The 26,966-nt window shown below is 31.6% G+C and overlaps 16 protein-coding genes across 16 annotated transcripts, besides 5 other annotated features; 9 read left to right on the top strand and 7 right to left on the bottom strand.

Moving 5' to 3' along the window:
• Window positions 1-742: part of a mobile genetic element that runs on past the window's edge.
• Window positions 720-742: a terminal%2Cinverted (terminal inverted repeat of MuDR-6/TvMULE4 transposon ID:TVAGG3_0320120).
• A 164-nt stretch (window positions 743-906) lies between these two features.
• On the bottom strand, window positions 907-1,047 carry TVAGG3_0320110 (uncharacterized protein; the record flags this gene model as incomplete). Its single annotated transcript, XM_001325694.1, has 1 exon — window positions 907-1,047. The coding sequence occupies one exon, from the start codon at window positions 1,045-1,047 to the stop codon at window positions 907-909; it is 141 nt and encodes a 46-aa protein (XP_001325729.1).
• Window positions 1,048-1,671: 624 nt separating this feature from the next.
• Window positions 1,672-1,812, top strand: TVAGG3_0320100 (uncharacterized protein; the record flags this gene model as incomplete). The annotated part of the gene is made up of 1 exon (XM_001325695.1): window positions 1,672-1,812. One exon carries the CDS (start codon window positions 1,672-1,674, stop codon window positions 1,810-1,812), a length of 141 nt encoding a protein of 46 aa, XP_001325730.1.
• Window positions 1,813-2,272: 460 nt separating this feature from the next.
• TVAGG3_0320090 (thioredoxin-like family) lies at window positions 2,273-3,421 on the bottom strand (the record flags this gene model as incomplete). Its single annotated transcript, XM_001325696.1, has 1 exon — window positions 2,297-3,415. The coding sequence occupies one exon, from the start codon at window positions 3,413-3,415 to the stop codon at window positions 2,297-2,299; it is 1,119 nt and encodes a 372-aa protein (XP_001325731.1).
• Window positions 3,422-3,441: 20 nt separating this feature from the next.
• On the top strand, window positions 3,442-5,299 carry TVAGG3_0320080 (proteasome regulatory particle assembly; the record flags this gene model as incomplete). The annotated part of the gene is made up of 1 exon (XM_001325697.2): window positions 3,988-4,968. One exon carries the CDS (start codon window positions 3,988-3,990, stop codon window positions 4,966-4,968), a length of 981 nt encoding a protein of 326 aa, XP_001325732.1.
• Window positions 5,300-6,739: 1,440 nt separating this feature from the next.
• TVAGG3_0320070 (mannose-6-phosphate isomerase, class I) lies at window positions 6,740-8,409 on the top strand (the record flags this gene model as incomplete). Its single annotated transcript, XM_001325698.1, has 1 exon — window positions 7,192-8,319. One exon carries the CDS (start codon window positions 7,192-7,194, stop codon window positions 8,317-8,319), a length of 1,128 nt encoding a protein of 375 aa, XP_001325733.1.
• Window positions 8,410-8,539: 130 nt separating this feature from the next.
• Window positions 8,540-10,023, bottom strand: TVAGG3_0320060 (uncharacterized protein; the record flags this gene model as incomplete). Its single annotated transcript, XM_001325699.1, has 1 exon — window positions 8,731-10,023. The coding sequence occupies one exon, from the start codon at window positions 10,021-10,023 to the stop codon at window positions 8,731-8,733; it is 1,293 nt and encodes a 430-aa protein (XP_001325734.1).
• A 737-nt stretch (window positions 10,024-10,760) lies between these two features.
• Window positions 10,761-11,395, top strand: TVAGG3_0320050 (beta-lactamase family; the record flags this gene model as incomplete). The annotated part of the gene is made up of 1 exon (XM_001325700.2): window positions 10,761-11,165. One exon carries the CDS (start codon window positions 10,761-10,763, stop codon window positions 11,163-11,165), a length of 405 nt encoding a protein of 134 aa, XP_001325735.1.
• Window positions 11,396-11,939: 544 nt separating this feature from the next.
• Window positions 11,940-12,713, top strand: TVAGG3_0320040 (beta-lactamase family; the record flags this gene model as incomplete). Its single annotated transcript, XM_001325701.2, has 1 exon — window positions 11,940-12,701. One exon carries the CDS (start codon window positions 11,940-11,942, stop codon window positions 12,699-12,701), a length of 762 nt encoding a protein of 253 aa, XP_001325736.1.
• A 251-nt stretch (window positions 12,714-12,964) lies between these two features.
• TVAGG3_0320030 (protein ubiquitination) lies at window positions 12,965-14,149 on the top strand (the record flags this gene model as incomplete). Its single annotated transcript, XM_001325702.1, has 1 exon — window positions 12,965-14,149. One exon carries the CDS (start codon window positions 12,965-12,967, stop codon window positions 14,147-14,149), a length of 1,185 nt encoding a protein of 394 aa, XP_001325737.1.
• Window positions 14,150-14,394: 245 nt separating this feature from the next.
• Window positions 14,395-16,201, bottom strand: TVAGG3_0320020 (uncharacterized protein; the record flags this gene model as incomplete). The annotated part of the gene is made up of 1 exon (XM_001325703.1): window positions 14,501-16,201. One exon carries the CDS (start codon window positions 16,199-16,201, stop codon window positions 14,501-14,503), a length of 1,701 nt encoding a protein of 566 aa, XP_001325738.1.
• A 374-nt stretch (window positions 16,202-16,575) lies between these two features.
• On the top strand, window positions 16,576-17,822 carry TVAGG3_0320010 (uncharacterized protein; the record flags this gene model as incomplete). The annotated part of the gene is made up of 1 exon (XM_001325704.1): window positions 17,617-17,781. One exon carries the CDS (start codon window positions 17,617-17,619, stop codon window positions 17,779-17,781), a length of 165 nt encoding a protein of 54 aa, XP_001325739.1.
• Window positions 17,823-18,310: 488 nt separating this feature from the next.
• TVAGG3_0320000 (uncharacterized protein) lies at window positions 18,311-19,164 on the bottom strand (the record flags this gene model as incomplete). The annotated part of the gene is made up of 1 exon (XM_001325705.1): window positions 18,311-19,075. One exon carries the CDS (start codon window positions 19,073-19,075, stop codon window positions 18,311-18,313), a length of 765 nt encoding a protein of 254 aa, XP_001325740.1.
• Window positions 19,165-19,646: 482 nt separating this feature from the next.
• Window positions 19,647-19,676: a terminal%2Cinverted (terminal inverted repeat of MuDR-3_TvMULE3 transposon ID:TVAGG3_0319990).
• Window positions 19,647-20,432: a mobile genetic element.
• Window positions 20,403-20,432: a terminal%2Cinverted (terminal inverted repeat of MuDR-3_TvMULE3 transposon ID:TVAGG3_0319990).
• A 249-nt stretch (window positions 20,433-20,681) lies between these two features.
• On the bottom strand, window positions 20,682-21,758 carry TVAGG3_0319980 (positive regulation of memory T cell activation; the record flags this gene model as incomplete). The annotated part of the gene is made up of 1 exon (XM_001325706.1): window positions 20,800-21,732. The coding sequence occupies one exon, from the start codon at window positions 21,730-21,732 to the stop codon at window positions 20,800-20,802; it is 933 nt and encodes a 310-aa protein (XP_001325741.1).
• A 1,417-nt stretch (window positions 21,759-23,175) lies between these two features.
• On the top strand, window positions 23,176-25,390 carry TVAGG3_0319970 (adaptor complex subunit beta family member family; the record flags this gene model as incomplete). Its single annotated transcript, XM_001325707.1, has 1 exon — window positions 23,186-25,294. The coding sequence occupies one exon, from the start codon at window positions 23,186-23,188 to the stop codon at window positions 25,292-25,294; it is 2,109 nt and encodes a 702-aa protein (XP_001325742.1).
• A 290-nt stretch (window positions 25,391-25,680) lies between these two features.
• Window positions 25,681-26,067, top strand: TVAGG3_0319960 (uncharacterized protein; the record flags this gene model as incomplete). The annotated part of the gene is made up of 1 exon (XM_001325708.1): window positions 25,681-26,067. The coding sequence occupies one exon, from the start codon at window positions 25,681-25,683 to the stop codon at window positions 26,065-26,067; it is 387 nt and encodes a 128-aa protein (XP_001325743.1).
• Window positions 26,068-26,217: 150 nt separating this feature from the next.
• On the bottom strand, window positions 26,218-26,702 carry TVAGG3_0319950 (calcium-binding protein family; the record flags this gene model as incomplete). The annotated part of the gene is made up of 1 exon (XM_001325709.2): window positions 26,239-26,688. The coding sequence occupies one exon, from the start codon at window positions 26,686-26,688 to the stop codon at window positions 26,239-26,241; it is 450 nt and encodes a 149-aa protein (XP_001325744.1).
• Window positions 26,703-26,966: the final 264 nt, after the last annotated feature.

Raw genomic sequence — 26,966 nt, 5'->3', positions numbered from 1 at the left:
AGTATTATAGGAATATTATATGATGGATTTGAGTTGCATATAAAGAGTGCAAAAGGATAAAGAGAGAAATTTTGTTAGATTAAATTATTAAATTTTAATTCTTTATTTTTTAGGATTGTTAGCTTTGTAAGATTGCTTTCTCACAAGAGAAAACAAGTATAAGGTTTAAGCTGTATGTATTAAAGTTATAAATATTTGATTTTAAAAAAAATCAAGATTTTAAACTTTAAAGGTATTAATTATGATTATCTTTCTTTAGCTTTGCATGCTGTATGCTACTTTTGGAAACTGCTCTATTGTATTAGAATGTTTTTAAATTTTGCACCTAAAAATGCGTAATATTAAAAATTAAGGTATTAATTATGATTATCTTTCTTTAGCTTTACATGCTGTATGCTACTTTTGGAAACTGCTCTATTGTATTAGAATGTTTTTAAATTTTGCACCTAAAAATGCGTAATATTAAAAATTAAGGTATTAATTATGATTATCTTTCTTTAGCTTTACATGCTGTATGCTGCTTTTGGAAACTGCTCTATTGTATTAGAATGTTTTTAAATTTTGCACCTAAAAATGCGTAATATTAAAAATTAAGGTATTAATTATGATTATCTTTCTTTAGCTTTACATGCTGTATGCTACTTTTGTCTTTGAGACATTCCATGATTTAAGTTAAGAAGCTTTAAAAAAAATGCAAAAAAAATTGAATACTTTACTGGCTGGGCAAATTTGTCGCCGCCCCTTACAAGTTACAGTTTTATTCATATATTTCATTTATTTCTTCTTCTCGGCTGGCTTCTTATCAGCTGGAGCGGCAGCAGCTGGAGCCTTGGCATCGCCTGCAGCTGGGGCAGCAGCTGGCTTGCCCTGACCAGCATGGCCGTGGGCAACTGGAGCCTTCTTGACTTAGACTTCCTTGTGTGATGTGTGGAGTGGGTCTACACCGTGGATCTTTTCATGGTGGTTTGTCTTCTCATCAACTTCCTTCTGGTGGAGGGCGAGGATCTTGCGGGAAGCAGAGTTAGCACCATGCTCAACAGATGACATTTCTTTCGAAATGAACTGAGATATGCTCTCACAAAACGATTCAGAGAATTAAACAACTTTCAAAATCTAGATAATTCCAAAAATTTCTTAATATTATTGATTGTCAAACATAATAGAGGCGGTATTTCCAGTAAAATGTCGATAGCCATTTCAAAAAATATCTTTCTGAATTTTTCACTTCCATCGTTAATTCCAATGAAATTTCACTCATAATGCCTCAAATGATTATATCCAACGTATGATCTAGATTGGTCCGCTGGGATCTATTGCTGCTGAAGACCTTTGGCAAATTTCAACCAAGAAAAGGTTATTTCAACGATAGGTACGAATTTGCGAAAATAGGACAGGCATAATATGCATCCAATGTAGAATCTAAATAATAGAAAATCAACGAAATTTGGAATTTCGAAATCGGAAAAAAATCTGCTCACCAATTGAAGAATTCTGAGAGATTTTCAATGTACTGATTTGGAAATTTTGGGGAAAGCAAAAACTTTGAATTATAGGCTTACTATGTTTGTTAATCAATAATATTAAGAAATTTTTGGAATTATCTAGATTTTGAAAGTTGTTTAATTCTCTGAATCGTTTTGTGAGAGCATATCTCAGTTCATTTCGAAAGAAATGTCATCTGTTGAGCATGGTGCTAACTCTGCTTCCCGCAAGATCCTCGCCCTCCACCAGAAGGAAGTTGATGAGAAGACAAACCACCATGAAAAGATCCACGGTGTAGACCCACTCCACACATCACACAAGGAAGTCTAAGTCAAGAAGGCTCCAGTTGCCCACGGCCATGCTGGTCAGGGCAAGCCAGCTGCTGCCCCAGCTGCAGGCGATGCCAAGGCTCCAGCTGCTGCCGCTCCAGCTGATAAGAAGCCAGCCGAGAAGAAGAAATAAATGAAATATATGAATAAAACTGTAACTTGTAATTAAAAAAAAGTATTTTGTGTTATAATCTATAATAATCAACTTTAATCATGAATGCAATATCTATTGTCGTGTGTGAATGCAAATTTGTAATAATATCTATTCATTCAAGATTTATATCTCTTATCACAACTTGAATCGAAATCCATTGAAGTTATATATGAAATTTCTATATTAATTAGTGAACCGAGTCCAGTTAACTTATAATTCTTAAAGATAATCATAAAATTTTGAAATTATTTTGAAAAATCTTCAAAAATTATATTAGCTTGTTATAAAAATTAGAAAACTATGCTTTATAATAAAATTACAATTTAATACATTACTCATCTTTGGAAACCCAAGTTTCATACAATCTGATAACAGAAATAGCGGACAAACCTAATATTGACAATATCCATACAACATGTGAACCTTTCATCTTCATTCTAATCAGTGCAGTTCCCCAAACATTTTTGAATCTTGGCTGACAAAGCTGTGAAGACATTGAAAGTCTTACAGATTGAGGATCATCTATCTTGAATGCGGCCACACAACCTGTTTCTCTATTTGCTGTGACAACAATTGGATATTCCGTATCATTTAGACCGAGAGCACGAACTACATGCATATTGTGCTTGGCAATGGCCCACCCCATCGATGTATTTGTACAGTACATCTGTGAATACTTAATTAGTTGATTGGATCTGTCTACTGGTAAATCTCGTTCATATTCGAATAAAACCATTGTGCGTCTAGCGGATGTCTCTTCATACCATTCATTGTATGTATATTTATGCATATGGCCGAATCTGTAGTCGTTGAGGAAACCTGTAATTTCGGATTTAACGTGAACGCCTTTAAATTTTGTAGAACAGTAAGGAGATCTGTAGGCCGTAAGAGTGGATTCTTTTATGGTTGGATTGATCGAATAAACAAACGAATCGTTGTAAATTTTATATTTTATCATTTCGCTTTTAATAGACTCTAAAATCGGATCATTTTCTGTTTTAGATTCAACATAGAACATTGTTCCTCCAGTTAATGTCGTCTCCAAAGCTTTGTTAAACTCGTTTGTGTTATTTATTTGAGTAAATTTATGATCTGTGTAGTATTTGATTGCTTGCTCCCATGAATTTTGATCTCTTGAACTTATTTCAGGCCAATATCTTGGCTTTTCTCCTACAATAATAACATATGATGGATAATATTGAACATGGAACTTACTACATACAAATTCAATATCACAATTGATATGTGTGAATAATACATCTTTACGCGTTGGATTCAAATTTGAATATGCTTCGATTCTTTCTGGATGTCCATGACAATGATCGCAAGAAGGGCGATATAGTAATGTAACTATTGGAGTTGTGTATGATTCCTTCACTTTTTGATTAAATGTGCGCGAAGAATATTTATACCACAATGAGTTAGTGAAAAAAGGAAGAAGCAAAAACATTTTTTTTTCAGTTCTTTCTATAGGTGCTTCACGCCGATAGAGTCAAGACGGTAATTGTAAAATCACGGCATCACAAACCATTATTGGAATACAGTCCTTCCATTGAAAACGAATTTTATGTCAAATTAAAATTTTTTGTTGATGTCCAAGGGAGAAACTAATCAAACTCATTATGACAAATTGATGGAGATTTTTACAGGATATAATGATGTCTACAATGCTTTGTACAGGCTGAAAACAAATGACGAAGAAAAATTAAACGCAATTTACAACAAAATCAAACAAAACTTGATTGACTTTTATCAAATAACACCAGGTAAAATTATCAATGAAATATCCGAGCTCTCATTTTATAACAACCGCTACATGAAGTCATATTTAGCAATTGTCAAACTAATTGTTGATGAATTCCATCTAAATCAGGTCAACGAAATCAGCGATGTTTTTAATTACCTTTTCTATAAAGAATACAATATAGTATTGAATGAAGACGGGAAAAAAGTTTTAACTATTTTGAACATTCTCATTATTCATCTGATATTCACGAACAAAAAACAATTTACAGATCTATTATGGATGATGACAAAATATCATTAATATTTTTTACAGAAGGAGAAGAATTTGATAAAAATCAAAAATTAAAAAGTAATTTATATCCATATTCAAGAGGAGGTTTTTCGTTACTTGAATTATGTTGTTATCATGGATCTGTTGATTGCTTTAAGCTTTTAAGAACCAAATTTCAATCAGAAATCACTCCAGATTGTCTTAGATTTTCATTTTTGAGTGGAAACAAAGACATTATGAATGAATGCTTGAAAGTACAAAAACCAGATTATTATTGCATGGAATATGCAATTATATCACATAATATTGATTTTGTCACATTTTTGATGAATGAACACAACATAGAAATTGATTTAGAAATGTGCTCTCAATACAAGAATCTTCAATCATTTTTAGTTTACTTGGATCAAACAAATGATATCAACACATGCTTTGTTTATTCTCGTCATTTCCATCTTTCATCACTTTTTGAATATTTTATTTCAAATGGTGCAGATATCAATGCTAAAGACGAAGTTGGATGTACCCCTCTTCATCTAGTAGCCAGTGAAAATAACATTGAAATGGCAGAAATTCTTATTTCAAATGGAGCAGATATCAATGCTAAAGACGGAGTTGAAGCGACCCCTCTTCATTATGCAGCCAGTAATAATAGCAAAGAAACTGCAGAAATTCTTATTTCAAGTGGTGCAGATATTAATGCTAAAGACGAAAGTGGATGTACCCCTCTTCATAATGCAATCAGATTCATTGGAAAAGATACAGCAGAAATTCTTATTTCAAATGGTGCAGATATCAATGCTAAAGACATATATGGATGTACCCCTCTTCATTTAATAGCCAGTAATAATAGCAAAGAAACTGCAGAAATTCTTATTTCAAATGGAGCAGATATCAATGCTGAAAACAAAGATGGATCTACCCCTCTTCAAATTGAGGCCAGTAATAATAGTAAAGAAACAGCAGAAAATCTTATGCTATTATAAAGAGTCTCATGTTACAAACTGTTTCATACAAAAAAAGCTTCCAATAAAATGACAGGAAAATGACAATTAAAATTTACTTTATTATCCACTTTTTTTTCTATTGAAAAAGAAGAAAGAAACTCAATGCCCATTTTGAGATTATATGAGAAGAATGTTTCCAAGAAGCGATTTTCTCAACCTCTTTTTTCAATGAATGATCTCACAGTTCGTGTCCTTTGATGATATTCTTAGAAATTTTCACCTTTCTTTGTTCTTTCGATCGAATGAAAAAATCTGAAAGAAACATTCTTTGCAGATATAACGAAAACAACGTAAAATAAAATAAGTTTCTTCATAAAGTTATTTCAAATTATCAAATATGTAATCAGAAAATGTTAAAAATGCTTCGTATTTGTCATATGTCAATAGAAATCCCTTAATTAGGACATAAGATATAATAACAATTCTCAATTCATGCTATTATTAACGTATTGTTGTCTATCATCCATACAAAAGGGATTTACTCATACATATTTAGATTTTAAGGATTCCATATGCAAAAAGTCAATTTCATATATAACACATTCTTCACAAAATAAATAAGGTTGGTATGATTTTAATTCATAAGGTAGTCACAAAATCTAAGTAGTGAGGCTCTCAAAAATTGAACCGTACTCCATACAAAATTTGTGTACCCGCACTACTTAGATTTTGTGGCCTTCAATTGAGAGGTTAGTTTTGATAGAGCACGTTATAAAATTAAAAGGGAAAAATAAATAAAATTTAAACATTTAATTATATATAATGTAAGGAGTGTAATTCCAAATTTTCTAAAAACTATTCAAATTTGAGCATTTTTTGGAAATAGTAAATCTAATATGTACATCTAATAACAACATGATTCATCACCTTTTCAAGCTCTGCAGTCAATTTTTTGAAATTTGATTGAAATAAATGTAGCAAAAATTACATTTCATTAGGGAATATATGAGTTTCTCTGGAAACAGGCTGATAAATTTTAAATTTTGTCCAATCAACATGAATGCATTGAGAAATTTGGATTGATTTTCTGGTAGAATCTGGAACAATTCAACCATGTATAAATGGATCATGTAATCATCATGAAATGTTAGTGTTAGAATTCAAAAGAAACAGAATGAGTGGAAATCAAACACAATCTGAATAATTTTAAACGTATACAATCTTTAAGTTTGTATTTTGAATTCTACATATATGATTGTGTAATTCGTTCTTTCAAATTTTCGGATTCAGGCATGTTTTGATAAAATTCATTCCCAAAAACGTCAATTAACAATTAAATTTAGTGTATTTTAAATATATATACGTATTATATTTTATAAATTATATTAAATTCGCAAAATTTTAAGTTTTAAACAAAAATAAAAAATGTTCAAAATATGAAATTATGCATAGGATATTAAAATTTACATGTTAGCAATTTTTTTGAATTGCTTTCAATTTTCATATTGAAATTTTTAAGATTTTTTTCTGAAATAATAAGCAAGAATATCAACCTAAATAATATTAAATTCCATGCGTTAATTTCCCCTCAAAAGTCATTGACCGCCTCTCAATCTAGATTTTGTGAGTACTTTATGATAGTCTAGGTGACCAAGCAATAAATCAAGGATTTTATATCGATTGAATGTACTTTTAGCTACGTTATTGTAAATATCTCGGGTAATATATGATGAGTAATTTGAATAAGTAACAAATGAATTTTGGATATATAAAACATGCGTCAATACATGAAAGACGAACAATTCTATGATGAGTGTTATGATTTTATGTGTTTTTAAAATTCTTTTGATATATTTTTGTATAATATGGTCATTAAATGAATACAATTCATTCAATTTACAAGTATACAAGGATATCTTAATAGACCACTTGCCATCTATATCAAAAAAAGTTTACATCCTCTCACTTTTGATCCGTGAACAACTTTGACATGACATACCTCAAATTCTCGATCACACATCATTTCAATTTGTAATCCCGTCATTTCCATCGATTTCCATTAATTGTTAATAAGCCAAAGATATTTTTATTCAAATAAGGGAACCATCCAAAATTTTATTCATTCCTCTGAAATTTATATCGTATGTGTTTTATCCAAGGAAGTTTTGATCGAAAATTTGAACTCCATTACTTGATACAGACAAATTTGTTCCTCACCCACTTATTTCTCAGAATTTTTTCTAAATCATTCATTTTTTAAAAATGAGCCATCTCCAATGTCAGGCGATGAATTATGAGTGGGGCAAAATCGGCAAAGACTCTTATATTCACAAATTATTAACATGCAGCGGAAATACAGACCTTAAAGATGATTTGCCATACGCCGAATTATGGATCGGCGACCATGACAAAGCTCCTTCAAAATTAGAGAATGGCAATCGCCTTAAAGATGATCCAAAGTTTGGAGAGATCAAGTATTTGTTCAAGGTTCTCTCTGTAAACAAACCACTATCTATTCAAGTTCACCCATCTAAGGAACAAGCCATCGAATTACACAAACTTGATCCAAAGAACTATCCTGATAACAACGATAAGCCTGAAATGGCTGTAGCTATTACACAATTAAACCTTCTTTACGGTTTTCGTCCATTTGAAGAGATTAAGCAGAATTTACAGCAATTCTCCGAATTTTCAAAGGCTGTTTCTGCAGACGTTGCCAACAAATTTGTAGAAAACCCAACATCAGAAAACCTTGAAAATCTTGTTCTTTCAATTCTTACCAAATCCCGCGAAGAGATAAGCCAGTTGGCTTCTGAGTTCAATGCAAAGGTAAATAACGGCACATATACCTTTGAATCAAAAGTTTTGAAAGCAATCAATGATATTAACAAGCATTTCCCAGGCGATGTTGGTATGTTCTTCCCACTTATCCTTAATGTTGTTGAATGCGCACCAGGCAGCTCATTATACATTCCTGCCGGCGTTTTGCACACTTATCTCGAAGGAGACCTCTACGAAGCCATGCTTTTATCAGATAACGTTGTTCGCGCAGGAATGACACCAAAGTTCATCGATATAAAGTCTATCAAGAAGACTGTGAATTTCGTTCCTCAAACACCTTTCATTGTTCAGCCAAACGAAGAGAAATGTGTCAAGTCATATATTCCTCCACATCCGGCTTTCTGCATCAAATACATTACTGTTCCTGTTAATGAATCCGCTGATATCGAAATCAAATCTCCAGCTTGCGGAATTGTTCAAGAAGGAAACGCAACAATTGATGGAAAGATTGCAGGAAGAGGTGTTGTTGTCGCAATTCCAGCAGGAAAGGTTCACATCAAGAACGAATCAAACGAACCATTCATTTGCATTGCTTGCCAATCTAACTAACCATATACTTCCTTATTCTGTAAATATTTAAATACTATCATATATTAAAAATCTCGATTTTTTTGAAATTTTATCTTAGATTTTAGAAATTTCATGATTTAATCATAATAACAAAACATTTTATTATAAAATAATGCAATGCATTTTCATCTTTCTTTCATTTTCTCTAAAATATTGAAAGAGATTTTGAATTTTTGATTTTTAATGTATTGGATGAGACATAACTTATAGTTATAAAGTGTAAAGTCGATTTAATTTCAAAATATTAAACTTTGCTTGATATTGGGGAATATTTTTTGATCATCTCAGATGAAAAACAACTCTTCGTTATGAATTCATTTATCATACTTAAAAATAAGATAAATTTTAAATATGTAACACTAAATTTATTTTTTTATTTAATAAACAATTTCATTCATCCTCAAATTCTTTTTTGAGGGCTTCTTGAGCTTTTTCTTTCATTTTCTTTGATCGTTCTCTTACGGTTTGTTTCAGAAATTCCATATCTTCTCTTCCTTCACGCCAAGCTTGTCTTGTTTCATTAATAAACCCAGACGCTTGCTTTTTAACAGCATTGATCGCGTTTAATACGTCTTCTTTGTTGTATTTCTTTTGGTATATTATTTTCTTTGCGACAGTTGAAGTAGAATTGGTGGAATTGGCATCTGTTGAGTTTACTTCAACTTCTACAGGTACCACTTCTTCAATTGTGTTGTTAATTATCTGATGAAACGTATTTGTTCCGATTTTCCTCAAACTCTTCTTGTAATCGCGAACAAGTTTCTTTACACCAGTCTTAAGTTCCGATTTGAGCAGTTTGAAAGTTTCGCTGAAAGTCATATTCGAATAAACGTTGTCATTTGATTTTCTGAAGGTATAAAGCATCAAATTTGTTTCATTTATGAGTTGCTGAGCAAAGATATTGATCTTTTGGAAGGGGTCGCCACCAATAATATCTTGAAATGTTTGTAATCGACTGTGTGTAGCAGCAACTGCGAAATTTGAGGCTGATTTCGATAGATCTACAAAGGCATTCAATAAGTGAGGTATCAATTCGGTCTTAGAATACGTAATTTCGTCTTCATTTTCAATTTCTGTTTCATTGTTAGTGGAATTGTCACGTGGCTCAAGGATATCGGCATCAATAAGTGCATCTGTGATGGATTTCTTTGTAGTATTAATGAATAGGTGATAGAAACCCAAGAATTTTTCCTTATTTTTTACGAATTCTGCATGAGATTCGTTCATTAGTTGATCGATAGGCTGTGTTGAGATTCTATCATTCAATATTTGATCATAGATCTCTACAATGTGGTCGAGGTTGAACTGTTTAATAGTTTCGGATAATTTTTCAGCAATTACTTGAGATGATTGTAGAACATTCAATTGCACAATCGCTGCGAGGTTTTGTAAGCAGTCAAGCGCTGTAAGGAAGTTTCCACGTGAAGATATTAAAGGATCATGGAATAAAGACCTATTTAGCACGTCTCTGAAGGCTTGAGTAATATTCTGAACAATAATTGTTTTACATGTATACTCTTCTTTGGCTTTTTCAAGTGCTTGATCTAAATAATAAATAAAATCTTTGACAAGTGTACCATCTCTCTCAGGTGGGAACTCTTCTAGTTGGGTTCTATATGTTGTCTGCTGTGTTTCATTCTCATTACAATAAGAGAAAATTGAGAAAAGAAAGATCAGAAACATCAAAATTTGACAAAATCTTATTGTAAAGTGACAAAAATCTCATTATCAAACTTACGATTATTTTTGATTCAAATTCTACTCATTAGGATAAAAATAATCATTGATAAGATAATTCAGCGTCATAGAGAATATTGCCAATACTGTATTGTCATTTCCAACAAATTGAAGTAATATTGAAGGAATTTGATATTTTGATTCTATCTCTATCATCATATTTCAATCATTTTGAAAACAACTATTTCTAAAATGCAAAGTTAAACTTAAACAGATGATAATTACTTCATAATGCATCAAAATAACTATGCTTCGGGATATCTTTGATCCCAAATTTAGATAATTATTTAATATTCTTTTAGAATAAGTATACAAAAGTTGCTTTCATGTTCTTATAAGGCCTAGTAGTTTTGATTGGACCTCGTTTTTCAAAGAAGTAAAGAAGAATAATTGAAAAATCAATAAAGGTTCAACAAAAATAGATGAATTGAAGTCTATTCTTTTTAGATAGCAATTGGTAACATTTCTTTTTCCTATATTTGCCAAATTTAGTTAAAATTATGATACTTTCCCTTCTTTTTCTGATCTTTTCAAAATTTCAATGACTATCAAAATAAGGTTACATAAAAATCATCCAAAGTGCATTACTTATACAGGAGTTGCATAAACTTTTTTATGTGCTGGTGATCACTTTCTATTTGAATTAAAATGTAAATCATTCAAAGTTGGGGATCAAGTATCTAATGTTTTATTTCTTCCTCAATAAAGTGTATTCTGATGAAATCAGTCCATCAGGTATACCATCATCTGAATTCCCGTCAATTATTAACAAATTATTTAATGAAAACGTTGGAAAAAATTTAATTGGAGGCTCTGTCATCATTTCTAAGAATGGCAACAAGATATTTGAAACTTCACAAGGATATGCCGATTATTATTCCAAATCCCCTGTTACTAATGAATCTCTCTTTGAATGGGGATCAATCACAAAAATTTTGACACATATATCAATAATGCAACTTCAAGAGCAAGGAAAGGTAGATTTAGATGTGGACATTGAAAATTACCTTGGCAAAAACTTTTTCAGAAGAAGAAACTATGATGATAAAATTACTTTATTTCATTTGATGAATCACATAAGTGGATGAGATGAAATCATTGATTCACCTGTTATTGATTCAGATCCATATGAAGTTGATTTAGAAGATGAATTAAAAGACAGAGAACCACAACAATTTGCAAGACCAGGAAAAATTACTGCTTATTCAAGTTACGGAGTTTCTGTCGAAGGATTGATTGTTTCTAAAGTTTCTAAAATGAGTTACTCTGATTACGTTCATAAAAACATTTTAGATAAATTAGGAATGACATCTACTTCTGTTGATCCGAGTAGAAAAGATGTTAAATTTAATGTATTTGACAAAAAAGCATTTGGATACAAGAAATCAACAACAGGATTCGATAAACAAACAAATTACACAGGTATTTTATATATCCTTCTGGTTGCGCATTAGGAACCATTGATGATTTATCTAAATTAGCAAATGCATTAACACCAAATCCTTCCATCAAATGTCCTCTATTTGAAAAGAATGAAACATTGTATGAATTCTTGAAAACATCGAGTGCTACTGCAAGAAATGGAATAGGAATGGCTCACGGAAAATGGGAAGAATTATATACAAATGGAACAAGAGGTGTTGAACATGCAGGATTTAGTCCAGGATATTCAGCAATGATTTCGATTTTACCTGAATTAGGTTGGAATTTCGTTGCTGTTGCAAATATTGATGGCGATAAATTATTGACATTATCGTTACATAGAAGATTATGGGGATTATATAGGCCATTAAATAACACACAAATATCTGATCAGATTGAAGGGATTATATAGATCAAATAGATTGATATATCATGGATATATGAGTCATATCCAAAAGTTACAAACATTTGAAATCAAATATGATAAGGATAAAAACCAATTCACATTCTTAAACCAACATTTTGTTAAGTCCTTAGATAACTTATATTCAAACATTGATATGAAAAATGATAGTGCTGTAGGAACATATCACATTAGTTTTGTTTATGAAGAAAATACAAGTGACATCGAAGGAATTTTCATGGAAGGAAGTCCAATGACAAAAGTTCCAAAATCGGAAATTTCATTTATTAAATATACTGTTGATGTGATATATGGATTAGGTTTATTCGCTTTAATTGTTTGCATTATTTCATTAACAATTGTTTTAACACTTGTTTTCAAGAAGAAGGATTTGAAGCCATTGAAGTATTTGATTGTATGTTCAGTCATTAATTTCTTATGCATTATAGAGCCAGTTTTCTTATTCGTTACAAAATCAATTAACAATTTTGTTGACTTAGAATGGAAGATTCAATTATTAGTTTTCATTATTATTGGAGTTTCTACATTGAGATTACTTTTTAGTGTAATATCCATTGTTATTGTTTGCGTGATTATTTATGATAATTCTCTTGAAGGACCTAAATCAATTCAATTTGAAACAGTTGATTTGATTAATCCTAAAAACGATGAAACTGGAAATCATCAGTTACCTGTTTGCATACAGTATGTTGCATATTCTTGCCCATTTATTACTCTTTTTGTCAGTGTTGTATTAACTATCTTGGGAATGATTTTGGGATTATATAAAGTAAACTAAATATAGTCTTATATAGAATTTTACTCTCCTTTCATTTTTAAGTAAATGGCATCAATATCACTTTCTTTTTTTGAACAATTGAGATAAGCATATTGGCGTTTATATCCAATAATAGGAGAAAAAGGTTATTATGTATATATTCATTCGACAAAGATTTAATGAAAATTTTTTTCCAGCTTTTCTGGATGTCGGAAAGTAAAAATATTTCGAATAAAAAACGTATTTTCTTATCAATTTTATATGCTTTCTTCGGAAAATATAAAATGTTACCGAATTTCGAATATATTGCCAGTCACATTCATGAATATATAGAACAGGAAAACCTTTTTAACATATTCGATGAGACTGATATAAAAACAATATTAAAATCCACAAAATTAACTCCAAAAAACTACAATTCTCTTCTTCAACAGGGAAATGATAAATTTAGTGTATCGAAATTATACAAACTTACTCAAGATGCTAGTGTTTGCATGAATGATTATCAAGATATAGTTTCAGTTTTAAATTCAATGAAAAGTTATTTTAAAATTCGACTTCTAGACAATATCCTTGATACATTAGAACAAATTAATAAACATAATAATGAATTACTTAATTCTGTACTCGAACAAAATGAATCAAATCTTCAAAAAATTTCGAAACTTGAACATGAAATTGAACACTTACAAAACGAAGTTAAAAGAAAGGATGCAGAAATATCTCGCCTTAATGAACATAAAGAACATAAAAGAGAAATTTTGTCAAAAATATCATCATTAAAAACAACAAATGATTTTGAAAGTATCTACAAATTTTATAATGATCTTTGTAAAGAAGGAAACCAAAAGATGATTAAAAAAGCATGCGACGAAGGACTGTTAGAAAAGAAAACTAAGGAAGGCGGCAATGTACTTCATCAAGCATCGTATAGAGGTGATCTTTTGCTTGTTAAATCTCTCATTGAATGTGGTGTTGACAAAAATGCGAAGAATGATTTCGGAAATTCTCCGCTTATTATTGCATCATGGAGAGGTCATTTTGAAATTGTAAAATATCTCATCTCCATTGGATGTGACAAAGAAGCTAAGAACAATAAAAGCAGCACTGCTATGATTCGTGCAGCAATATTTGGCAGGCTTGATGTTATTCAATATCTTGTCTCTGTTGGAGCTGACAAAGAAGCAAAAACAAATTCATCATGTACACCACTCATGAAAGCAGCAAGTAATGGACATCTTGAAGTTGTTAAATACCTAATCTCTATTGGATGTGACAAAGATGCAAAAGAAGCAAGTGACTGGACACCTCTAATTTTTGCTGCAGAAAATGGTCATCTTGAAGTTGTCAAATATCTTATCTCAATTGGAGCTAATAAAGAAGCTCAAACCAAAAGAGGACAAACCGCACTGACCTGCGCAACAAATAAAGGTCATAATGAGATTGTCAATTATCTTAATTCTATTTGATTGTACAATAAAAACATTAGAATAAAATAGTTTTTTTTATCGATACTATTGACTTAAAAATATGAACATTTGAATAATTATCGCTTCTCTCATTCAGTGTTTTTTTGCATTTCCATCCAAAAATGTTTTTTGTTAAAAATTCTGATGAATTATATATAATCATTATAAATTAGTTTGCCAATGTATCATATATTACTTAATACAGTCTTTGTTATATATTAAAAACAGTTATATTTATCAGCAAGAGAAGATTTCACAATTTGCATTCAAAGTTAGAAAAAGAAGAAGAAGTTAATAAAGATAAATTTTATATACAAACAAATAATAAATATATATGTAAAGAAAAAGCAATTAACTTTCTTCATCAATAAAAACTGCGTTTTTCGGGTCAAATTGACAAACGAAAGCCTCTTGTGTGGTTAAATCATTCATTACAATCCTCTGTCCATCTTTTTCGAAGAAAACAGTCTCCTCTTGTGATACTTCTTGTTGATTTAAATGAATGAGGGATAATATTAAGTATTGTGAGAAATATATGATGTCATACATAATTCTCATTGGCATTCCATTAGTAATTTTCACTAAATCTTTGATATCAGACATATTAACCTGTAATTTGCAGAAATCATCTGAAGGAATAATGACTTCTGTGAAGTGATCAATGAATCTAGTGAAATTAATGAAGGCTGCATTGGTCCGATCGTTTTCGCTGGGGTGGAAGTAGTCAAAAACTTCTGTCAACGAAATAATTAAAAGGAAAAGCCTTGCATCTTGGACAGACAGCTGGGATGAGTAATTATCAAGCCTCAGAACCGACAAAATCTTGTTAAATTTGAGTAAACTCGATCTTGGAATACATTCTTGTCGGAAAATCATGAATTGCGAGACAAAACTGAGATTCTCGACAATGATATGGTCAGGACATCCAATGTTCGTGTAGATTATTGGCTTTGGAACTGATTTTGGTGAGATATTTGCTTTATCAGGTAAAAGTGCTCCTTTTATGGCCAAAACGTTCTTGTATTTTTGCATTTCGATTAATAGAAGGAAATGGAGATGTGAAAACCTTTCATGGATCATATAGATGATGAGTTTTTGTACTTTTTGAATAGCTTTATGATTCCTTTCATCTGTTCTCATTTCTCCAAGAACCTTTAGTAATAAAAACCCACACCTTCCCAAAAATGAGTTGGTTTCGATGTAATTATTTAGACTAATGTAATAATATGGCTTATAATAGCTAATAGTAATGAGTTCGCGTAAAAATTTAGTGCACCTTATAATCGATATTTCGAGATTATTAATTTTATCTTCAATTTGGCGCTCTTGTAACTGTTGTTGAGTTAATTTTTTATTTTTGGTGAAACGGGGTTTAGTATCTCCTTGAAATAATTTCCAATAATCATTCAAAACCGATTTGGCCATTTTGTCGCGGGCTGATTGATCTGGCCGGCCAAGTGGATATGTAAGCTTTATGTATCGTTCAGTTCGTTGGCGAGTAATAACACCGTTTGTCATAGGATTACAGATAACAGAATAAAGACGTTTTGCCCCTGATTTTGGAATAATTTCTGGTTCGAATAATTTTGAATTGTATTTGATTTTATTAAGTCTGAAGCATGCAATAATGAATTCTTCGAAAGAAACATTGAAAGGAAGATGCTTTTGTATTTCTATTTTGTTATCTTTAAGAGGATACAATTCTTCGGTTTGTCGCTTAGAATGAGCAATAGGTTCGTCAAAATCTGAATCATCTGGCATAATTATTGATGTAAGAATATCGAAGTTAGTGAATTTTTTGAATAAATTCGTTTTTTTAAGTAATTTTAAATCTGTTTCATCAAAAAGATTGGATCCGAGGCGTTCTGTCTGACAGTTGTAATAACAAAGAGTTGAAAGCATTGTATAAAATGGCGTAGGAGAGTAAATAATTCTATGAAGAATATCTTTACGCTCTTCTGTATTGATATGTTTAAGGCATTTGATAGTTTGGACAAAGTCCTGTAAATTAAACGGAGGTTGTCGCTCATCATAAACAGGGAATCCGCTCATTTGATTTACAAAAAAAATGAAAATAAAATTTCGTAACATGACAATTATGTGTTTTCAATATCTAGTGAAAAGTAAAGATATTTTATATTGTTTGGCCCGAAAATATGAATCTTTTAGATTAATGAATTTTAAAATTGAACTGATTTCCAGTTTGAGATGAAAATATTAATATCCATAAATTATATGAGCTAGTCAATCAATTTTCAAAGTGAGCCATCCTTATTTTGTTCAATTTTACATTAAAACACGTAATTTTGCTTAGAAAATCTAATAGCATGTTAATTTATGATTCATTTTGCAATTATTTACTTAAATTACAGTAAAATTTTAATTAGGATTTGTCACCTTTTTAGGAATAATCAGAATTTGTATTTATGCTTTTTAACCTCAATCAGAATGATATTCATGCATTGAGGTCATATGAAAGGCATGGATACAATCATTCCTATCTTGAGAGGTATTTTTATGATCCAATTGCTCAAAAAATTTGCAATTTTTTCCTTGATAAAGTTAATCCACATTATATTTTAGGAACTGCATTTGCAATAGATGTGATATCGTTTTTTATTCCATTCTTATTAGTATTCAATCCATCTACATTACTTCAGTCGGTAATATGTTTAATAAATGGATTAACTACAATATTATATCAAATTGCACAGAAATCTACAAAGAAAATGTTTCAAGAACTGAAAGTTAATAACGCTTATATTAATTTTATCATTGTTGCTTCAGATTCCATCATAACCACAGTAGAAATCATGAAATTCAATAAATCAATGCGTTTTGGAGTAACATCAGTTAATATATACGTGATTGTTGCAGTTGGATTCGGAATTTATAATAATTTTTGGGCAGAATTTTGCAAAAAATCTTTTTTGTATCATCGAATTTCATTTATTGACGAAGGAATTGCTATTTTCTCTCTATTACAGATAATCAATTGCTTTATTCCCAAATTTTACAAAAAAGTCAACACTGATTTAGTTTTTTGGCTATCAATCGGACTTTTCTCTATAAACATCGTTGTTAACCTGATATCAGTCATAATTACAGCCGATTTTGCCAATGATTACTCTCTAATTGTTGTTTCTTTGTTTCCAGGAATATTTGTCATTCTCACAGCCCTTTTCTGTGACTTTATTACATATTCGTTTTTCCTAGACCCATATTTCTTCGTGTGTGTGGGCTTGGAATTCGGATATCTCTGCGAATACTTGATGTTAATATCAATGTTGCATAGACCGGCCAAAGATCTTTACAATTTGGGGTCTGTCTTACACTTTACCCTTTTGGTCCTTCCAATTCTTGGTTTTCTTAGAAATAACCTTGAATACTGGTTTTATTGTTTTTGGACCATAATAATCGATATTGTCATGTTTGACTATAGAATGTATAAGAATATAACTATGATTATGCATGACGAAGCCAATGTTTCCTTGATTGACAACAAACAAGAGATTATTAGCACTCCTGCAAAGAATATTGATGAATTCAAGGACATGGAAACTATTCCTCTGGTAGGAAATCCAAGTCCAGCAAAAGAACCAGTTCCGGCATTTCCACCGATGATTCAATAAATTGTTTGAAATATAGAGTTATAAAATATATTAGTTTTTATGCATTTACCTTTTTATTATGTTTATAATAGGAATGAGCATTAAAAAAACCTATATATGACTGAAATTATTTTGAATTATTAGTATACAGTCTGAGATAACTATTGAAATGTTCCCTATTATTCTATGTTAATGCAAGAAATAATAGTATGCTTTCCTACGCAGTCAATTAGTATATATCGATTCTATTTTAACAAAAATTATTGGATTGAAGATTAAATGTTATATAAATAATCAAAATTCTGGATATAAAATTGAAGGCTACGAAAAATAACAAAGATCTATAATTATCTCAGATTTATTCATGAAGATGATGTTTTATTTAAACATAGAAGTTTATATTTCATAGAAATTTTTTCACGAAGAATAAAGATAATCTGCTCAATCAAAAAACGCTTTAATTATATGCAATATTTTTAAAATATTTTTGTTTTAAAAAAGAATGTTTAAAATAAGCTATCTTAGATAAATAAGTATGGCACAAACAAATTTAGTCTAAGTGGACTTTGAGTGTGTCAACGAAATTGGCTGGAATTGGATAAACTTTTCTGACGTAATCTGGAACGACTTTGAATTGATCAAGAATGTTTGAAACCTTTTCTTGATTGTTTGGAATGAATTTGGCAACAACTTTGATGATATATTCACGGATTTCGTGCCAGGCCCACTTGTGGAAGTATTCGAAGACGAGCATGAAGGCACCATAGCCAATAAGGTAGAAGAGGAATGCGATGAAGACTTCAGATCTGAGTGTGAAGAGTGATGCAAAGAAGAAATATGGAATTAAAGCGATTTCGAAGAAAGCACGAAGTTTCTGAACAATTTGGTTCTTAAAGCAAGCATCACATGCATCAACAATGGCCTGCTTAAGTTCGCCAAGGCGTGGAGCAAGATGATTGCGAATAACACGAATGAAGATGAGTGTTTCGACGATAATAAGGTCAAGGAAGAATAATATTGGACGAAGACCTGAAATATTGACTGCGAAAACGAAAACTAAGAAATGAAGATCGAATGATAACCAAATGCGCTTGTAAAGTGGATCAGATACAAGTGTGTTTGCGTTGATTGTGTCATAAACCTTGATGACGTGGTAAATTGTGACGAGAATTATAAGGAAAGTGAATAATTTCTTTGCTTCGTTCATCCTGAGGAAGCAAACAATAGAAAAGATTACAATTGGGAAAGGAAGAATGATTTTGATCAAGTCAAAGACTTTCTGAATGTCATTCTGCGATGGAATCTTAAATCCCATGTGAAAAATGAAATCATGTAAAGAGCCGATAAAATATAAATGTAAACAAATTTCAGTCATTTTATTTTAATTTTTATATTTTCATAATATGATTACTGACATGTTTTCGTATAATTTTGGAATTTCATTTTGAAAGAAGGAAAAAATTGAGAAGATAATAAAAATGCCAATACTCATTACATTTCAAGAGTAAATCTGATTCAAATTTCAATTTACATCTGAAACTTCGCCAATGCTATTGATGGAGGTAATGAGGAGTGAGTAAAATCATTATTGTTTTAATTTTTTGCTGAATTGACATTTGACATAGCATATTTTAGCCATAAATAGCATTATCTTCAATGAGATACCTTATATATCCAATATCGGCCAATATAATGATTAAAAAATCTGAAATTTGATTACTAATTTTTTATCTTTTGATATTAGGCCTTGATACTAAGATGCCTTGCGCAGGAAATTATATGTTATGAGTTATTGTAAGCTTTGTTTTATTAGAACACTTACAAGAAATCATGCTCCAATAAAAATTTATAAAATTGATTTTCATTTGGCATTTCCGAAATTTTATGGCAAACCCAAATTTTAGCTAAAAGTGACAGAAAAAAAAACGTTTAGTATTAAAAAAAAGACCGATGAGAGCTTCGTTCGAAATATAGAGGGAACTGAGAATGCGCAACCATTCTCAGGGAATATTGGATGCTATTTCCGTTCCCTCTGTATGGAAAATTGAGGTTTTCAAAGGGAGTTAAAATAATATCAAATTTATACTAATTTACTTCAAAATACAAAAGTATTTGACAGCTAAAATTAGTTACTTTAGCAAGCCTATCAATACCCTTTTACGACTATTGCTACTTTTTCGAAATAAAAGTAAAAACAAATTTATACTAATTTACTTCAAAATACAAAAGTATTTGACAGCTAAAATTAGTTACTTTAGCAAGCCTATCAATACCCTTTTACGATTATTGCTACTTTTTCGAAATAAAATAAATTTATTATCAAAAACCTTTTTTTTCTTAGTAAAAATAAACGAAATTTTTTACCTTATGAACTTTTGATGGAAATATGCAAATTTAAAATAATAAAGAAAGCCGCGAGCGAAGCGATCGGCTTAGTTCGAAGATTTTGATTCAAATCTTTGCTGATCTGTAATTCGCGGATGCCGCGAGCGAATCGAGCGGCTTAGGTCTAAGATTTTGATTCAAATCTTTGCTTATATTCCTTAAATTCTTTATGAAACTCGCAACAGTTCCATAAAAAATTTTAAATTCTAAACTGATCGAAATCACACCCTTCACGGGTGTGTCATTTTTTACAGGCGTGTCACTTTTAGCTAAAATTACCCCTACTCAATTTTGAAATCATCAAAAGAGCAAATTTGATTCGAATAACAATGTGACGAAGCTTTTATATTTACTGAACATATAATCATCCAAATTAAGTTTATTTTTAATATATTTAGGTCTAATTTTTGTTGTCGAAATTAATTTCTTGAAAAGATATTGATTCTCTGCGTATTACAAGATACGACAAGAAGGAATTGATCTATTTATGTTATTAAGAAATGAAGAATCATTTGGCAAATAAAAAATTTTATAATCGGAATTTAAAAAACTAGAGAATTGTGTATAGAAAATTAAATAATAGCCGTTTATTAGTATCTCTACGGTTTCATTCCAAGACAACGAAAAAAAATATAAAGAAAATATAAAAATAAATTAAGCGAGTAAAGCCTTGATCTTTGAATCTGTTGTTGGCTTGCTCAGCGATGTAGTGCAATACTTGACAATATCAATCAAATCCTGTTGTTTTGGAGTGTAATTTAACAATAAATCAACAGCTTCACGATAGTGGTATCTAACTTCGTGGTGGAAAGCTCCAAGTGGATTGAGCGAATCGTAAATGATAATGGCTGCTGTTAAGCAGCGGAGAGCGATTATGCAAATTTCTTGTGAAGGATTATCAGATTTTGTGCAGATAGAAGTGCAGCAGTCTGCAACTAAGCCAATAAGATTAATTACATTGGCATACTGTGTAGCATTTGATTTATATTTATCTTGGACTTCGGAAACGACCTTCATTGTGAAGGGCATTCTAGAGCCCCAGAAAACTGTTGAAAAGTTTGAATCAGTAAGCAAATTATCAAAGCTGCCGTCATGATTGTGTTCTCTGCAGTTTCTTCTGAAATAGGCAAGGTCATTAAGGAGGAAAGGATTCTTTATAGGGATCTGATCGAATTTCAAGCATACATCAAAACAGTCTGCAAAACACTTTGTTAAGGCCGGATATTGTGTGAAGAAATCAACCTTTGCAGCACCAGCAATTTCTAAAACTGAACTCATGACATTGACAAATTCTGTTGCAATAGTGCTGGAGAAATAGTATCCATCCATCTGAGTATAAACGTTTGGTAAAATTGCGTTCCATGCTGCATCTTTGTTTGCTTGAGATGTATCCCTCATAGCTATCTTAACAAATTCTTGACCGTCTTTGTAATTAGCAAACTTGTCGTATAAATTCTTACCCGGATTTAAAACTTTTTCTTGAAAGTCTTCTACTATTTTTCTTTCAACATCATTGGTTGGGGTAGCATTCTTAAGGTCAATATAGACCGCAGGAAGCTGTCCTAACGAGCTGAATAAGTTGCCCATGAATTTAAAGAAAAACTGGATTGTGTACTTTACAATAGCTGATTTCAGAAGTGTTCGAAATTTCACAAGACCATAGTGCAAAAAGTAAAAGATTTATACATGGCACGATGGGCGCTACTTTTTTGGTGCCAGCGGCGATACTTTCTTATATTTTAAATTTTACTAAAAAAATTGAATTTTGGAAATTCTTTTGATTTTTTTGAATGATTTACAAAGAGATTGAACACATTTTGTACTATGAAATATCGTTATTAATAAATTTACTTCTTAAACATCTATTAAAATCGCAATTTTGAATATTTTTATGATTTTTTTTGACCCGATCACTTGCGCCCGCGCCCACTGGGAGGGGTGCTTGTAAAGTATTCAAAAATCAATGTAAACATTTCAATTTTTGCTCCCACCTCCCATTGGGAGGGGGGCATATATCTTGTAGCGTTCAAGTTCAAGTGATGAAAGTGCATAAGAAAGCTCCTTAATCATACCGATATAAACAGCATTAGGGGCGCCAAATGGCGCTCGGTGATGTTTCCCATAAAAGCTTAATTTCAGGTATCCATAATCATAACCTGTCAGACGCAATAATTCATTAGCACACAATCATTGTTTCTCAATCAAGAAACGAAACGCACGATTGATTATGCTGGCCATTAAATTTTCATATCAAATAATTTACTACTTCAAGAAAAATTAAAGACTATCATCAACCAAAGCTTAAAATTCTCAGTGTTTACAACTCTCATACTTCGAATATGCATATTTCCAAAATAGCATGAAATTTTTTTTCATTTGAGCTCATTTTCTTTTGTTCTATTAACTAATACATGCAGTACAAGCTTGTTATACGTATACTTAATAAGTAAGGTCTTAAGGGAAATAATAAAAAACAATTTTGCTATTAATTATATTAAACAATATTTATTTGTAATTTCGTGATAATTATATTTCTTATTACAAAGTAAAGGTATTTGATATAATGTTTGCCTTACAAAAATGTTTCCTTTGTCTTGCCACCATAGGTATTCTATTTTGTCACTTTTTGTGCCCGCCGTGCCATGTATATAAAAGATTATTCTTGTTTACGATCTTTTTAAAATGCTAGTTTTACTTTTTTTAGCATTTTTTTTTCTCGTGGCAACTAAAAAGTTAGAGTACATTGAACGCATAATAATTCCCATCTAGATATAGCAGCAGACACAAATTTTAATCTTCTTTTTTTAAGCAACATAAAATTGTGAGATGCAGATAATAATTGAATTAAAATGCTAGTGTACAATACACTGATGATTATTTTATCAAGATTGAACTACAGTCTATCCAAAACAACGATAAATCAGATAAGTGTCAAATTTATAACACGTCTTCATTTTATGATTTTTATATTTAACACATAACATTGCATCAATTTAATATATTTTCAAAGCACTTTTTATTTTCACGCCTTCAAATTCGAATGTCGAATTTAGGTTCGTATGGTTCGAGTGGATTCACTCCTGAGGTCAAAAACGAACCTGTTGAGTATATTCCAGAACCAGTCAAAGAAGTTCCAGAAGAAGATTCGATTTCTGCGGTTGAATCTTTATTTGCTTCACCAAATGCAGCCGACCACACAAGTGCAATGAAAATGTTGATTGTTTTGATTTCTAAAGGTCAAGATGTTTCTCATTTTGCTCCTTTAGTCATTCAAGAAATAGCTTCAAATGATTATTTGAGCCGCCAGCTTGCATATATCTTTTTAAATCATTACTCTGACGAAGCTATCGATTTCATCGTATTATCTATCAATACATTCCAAAAATCGTTACAAGATTCCGATCCAATAGTAAGAGCTCTTGCATTAAAAGTCTTGTCTACAATCCGTTCGCGTGAAATTCTTCCAACAATAAGAGATGCCATTGTTCAAGTTGCTGGAGATACAAATCCTTATGTTAAGAAAGTAGCTGCTTATGCAATTATCAAAGCAGCCGAATTATCAGAGGATGAAACAGAAACAGAGCAATATTTACCAATTCTTGAGCGACTTTTGAACGATGATAGTCCAATTTCATTTTCCGGTGCAATTGCTGCATATTGGACACTCTGCCCTGACGCTATTGAGCTTCTTCACTCAAAGTTCAGATGGATGTGCCACAATATGGAAAAAATGGACGAATGGGGCCAAGTTTACTCTTTAAGATCTTTAACAGTCTATTCTCGTTATTGCTTCAAGAACCCAACTGAAGTCCCAGAGGATGAGTCAAACGCTGCTTTCTGGGACGAATCAGAACAGACAGAAAATATATCTCCAGATTTATCATTATTACTACATACGGCAAAGAAATTACTTATGTCCCAGAACTCCGCTGTCGTTCTTGCAGCTGCAGCTCTCATTTACTATTGCGCTCCCGCATCAATGATTTCATCTGTCGCAAGACCACTCGTTAGGCTTATTTACGATTCACAAATTACAGCCAAAATTGCAATCAATTTCATTCTTACCGTCTCTTCCAAGTACAAGCATATCTTTATTCCTCATATTAATCATTTCTACGTCAGAAGAACGGATTTACCAGAAGTCAAGAGCCTCAAGCTCAAGCTTTTGTCATGTCTTGTTCTCCCAGCCAACGCAAAACAAGTTCTCGAGCAACTTTCTACGTATTCCGGAAGTACAAATCTAGATTTCGCTTCCGATGCAGTTAAAACGATCGGCAAGATAGCCATGACCAACGACAACATCGCAGTACCAGCATTGAACCACTTACTACAGTTAATTGGCCAACTTGACGGCAAAATCTTGACAGATTGCATTTTATCGATCGCACACATCCTCAGAAGGAACACGATGTCAAGCGATGAGAAGAGCGCAATCAGGTCATTGGCCCGCAAGTTCACAACACTCAAAGATCCACAAGCAAAGGCCGCAATTTTGTCTATCGTTGGAGATTGTCACGTTTCTCATCCAGAATTTGGTCCACAGCTTCTTAGAGTGATTGCAAAGACATACAATGAGCAGCATCCAGATGTCAGACTCCAAAGCTTGGCATTAGCTGCGAAAGTCATTGTTTCTGGAACAGATTCCAAGATTCCTGAATTTATTTTGAAGATGGGTCAAAACGATGTCGAATTTGATATCAGGGACAGAGCGGGATTCCTGTTCAGCATCACAAGCACAAAAACAGAGAAGCTCAAAGCGAAATTACCTGAAATTATGTTCCAACCACGACAAATTCCTGTTTGGGCGCAAAGTGAGGAACAAAACAACTTCGCATTGGGAACATTATCTAACCTGTTCAACCACGAAATCCCTGGTTACGAGCCTGTACCTGATTGGGCACCTGTTGAACAACTTCCTGTTGATTCTGTCAGAAAACCGAAATCTGCCTTCGGAGACGATGACGATGACGATGAAGAAGAGTCAAATGATGAAAGGAAACAGACATTGAATGAATTCTTCGTCGGATCTGATTCTGGTGCTGAATATGAGGTAGAAGAAGAGGAAGAGGTTGATGAAGAAGAGGAAGAAGAAGTGGAAGAGGAAGAAGCTAAAGATGATGAAAAAGAAAATAATGAATTCTTCCTTTAGAAAAGAAACAAATAATAATTTATTATTATTTTTTTTTTGTAACAGCTAGAGTTGGAAAATAAACATAACTATCTAGATTTTTTATTAATACCATCAAATAATATGTTTTTCTTATCAAAAAAGATCTGAAATTTCTAAATTAACATCTATTTTATATATTTCAATGCAAAAAGATTTATATTGTGGGAAATAATTATATTTATTTATAAAATGCTTTATAAATATCAATTTTAAAAATTTTAAAATTATTCTCAAAATTTTATGGAATGAAAATGAAAAAATAGATTGAATATGGCATGCAATGCATAGTAGAACTATTATCTGGAAATTTATGATGCGACGATTATTGTAAATAATTTGATGCTCGTGAATGGATTTAATTAGAAATGTCACAGCATAATGGCGTCGAAGACAGGAGCTTATTTGTAGAGCCAGATCAAGGGGGTAAGGATATTACAAACAAAGCCACTAGAATTTGCAATTTTTCCAATCGAACTTTCGCTCAAAAGAGCATAGATTTCGAACCTTTCGAAAGCTTCAAGTATTACCCATTTGAAAACATTGTGGTTGAAGATCAAAATGTAACTCAGACAGCAAATAATGTTTACCATCATATTAACGACTTATTTACTGAACAAAGACACATATTAGATCAAGAAATCGAAATGCTCGATAAAAGCTCCCAGAAAACAGAGGATTCCCTTGAAAGAATCGAAAGTAACCTTTCGAAAATTTCAGAACTCCTTAAGAAGAAACAAAATAAGAAAAAATAAAATATATCCGATAATAATACTCAAAACTACTTGGTAAATAAACAATTCGTATGATTTTAATACTAAGTACTCAAAGACATAAGCTGATTTTTAGTTTTGAACTAAACTGAAATGTAATATTGAATTTTTGTAGTTTTAAGTTTTGTAATTAAATAAAGATGAGAACAATTTTTACTTTCCGAGGGCAAGAGCACGAAATTCGGCATAATCAATCTTTCCATCTCTATTCTTATCAGCTTCATTGATCATTCTGCGAACAACTTCAGCAGATGAGTCAAGGCCCAAGCTGATCAAGAGAGATCTGAGCTCGTTTGGTGTAATAAAGCCGTCAGTATCGCGATCGAAAACTCTGAATGCTTCTCTGAGCTCGTCTTCGATATCAGACTGTCTCATTTGGCGAGACATTAAAGCAAGGAACTCAGTGAAGTCGATTGTGTCGTTTCCATCAGCATCAACTTCTCTGATCATGTCTTGTAATTCGTTAGCTGTTGGGGATTGGCCGATTGCCCTCATAACAGCGGCAAGATCATCAACAGTGATAACTCCATCACCGTTTCTGTCGATGATATCGAAGGCCTGGCGGAATTCCTGAATTTGGTCAGCAGTAAGAGTCTCTACCATTCTTTTATTGATGTAAATTTCTTGGAAACCGTTTACAAATTTACAATGTAATCATAGTGAAACATATAAAAAGAGAATGACCACAACAAATAAAGTAACTTCCCTCGTACAACATATGTCTGAAATCACATGTTTCATTACGAGAAATTTCAAAATTGATAAATTAACAGAAGAATTAGACCCCAATGATTTACTAGAACAAATTTTGAAAATATATTACTGGTTGATTCACTAATTTGCACATATCAAAATTTCATTTCAATCAATTACTAACAATT

The sequence above is a fragment of the Trichomonas vaginalis genome, chromosome V (assembly GCF_026262505.1).
Source record: "Trichomonas vaginalis G3 chromosome V, whole genome shotgun sequence".
In the NCBI taxonomy this organism is placed as follows: Eukaryota; Parabasalia; order Trichomonadida; family Trichomonadidae; genus Trichomonas; species Trichomonas vaginalis.
Note: the sequence above shows the minus strand (reverse complement) of the source record. Positions and strands in the feature narration are given on the sequence as shown.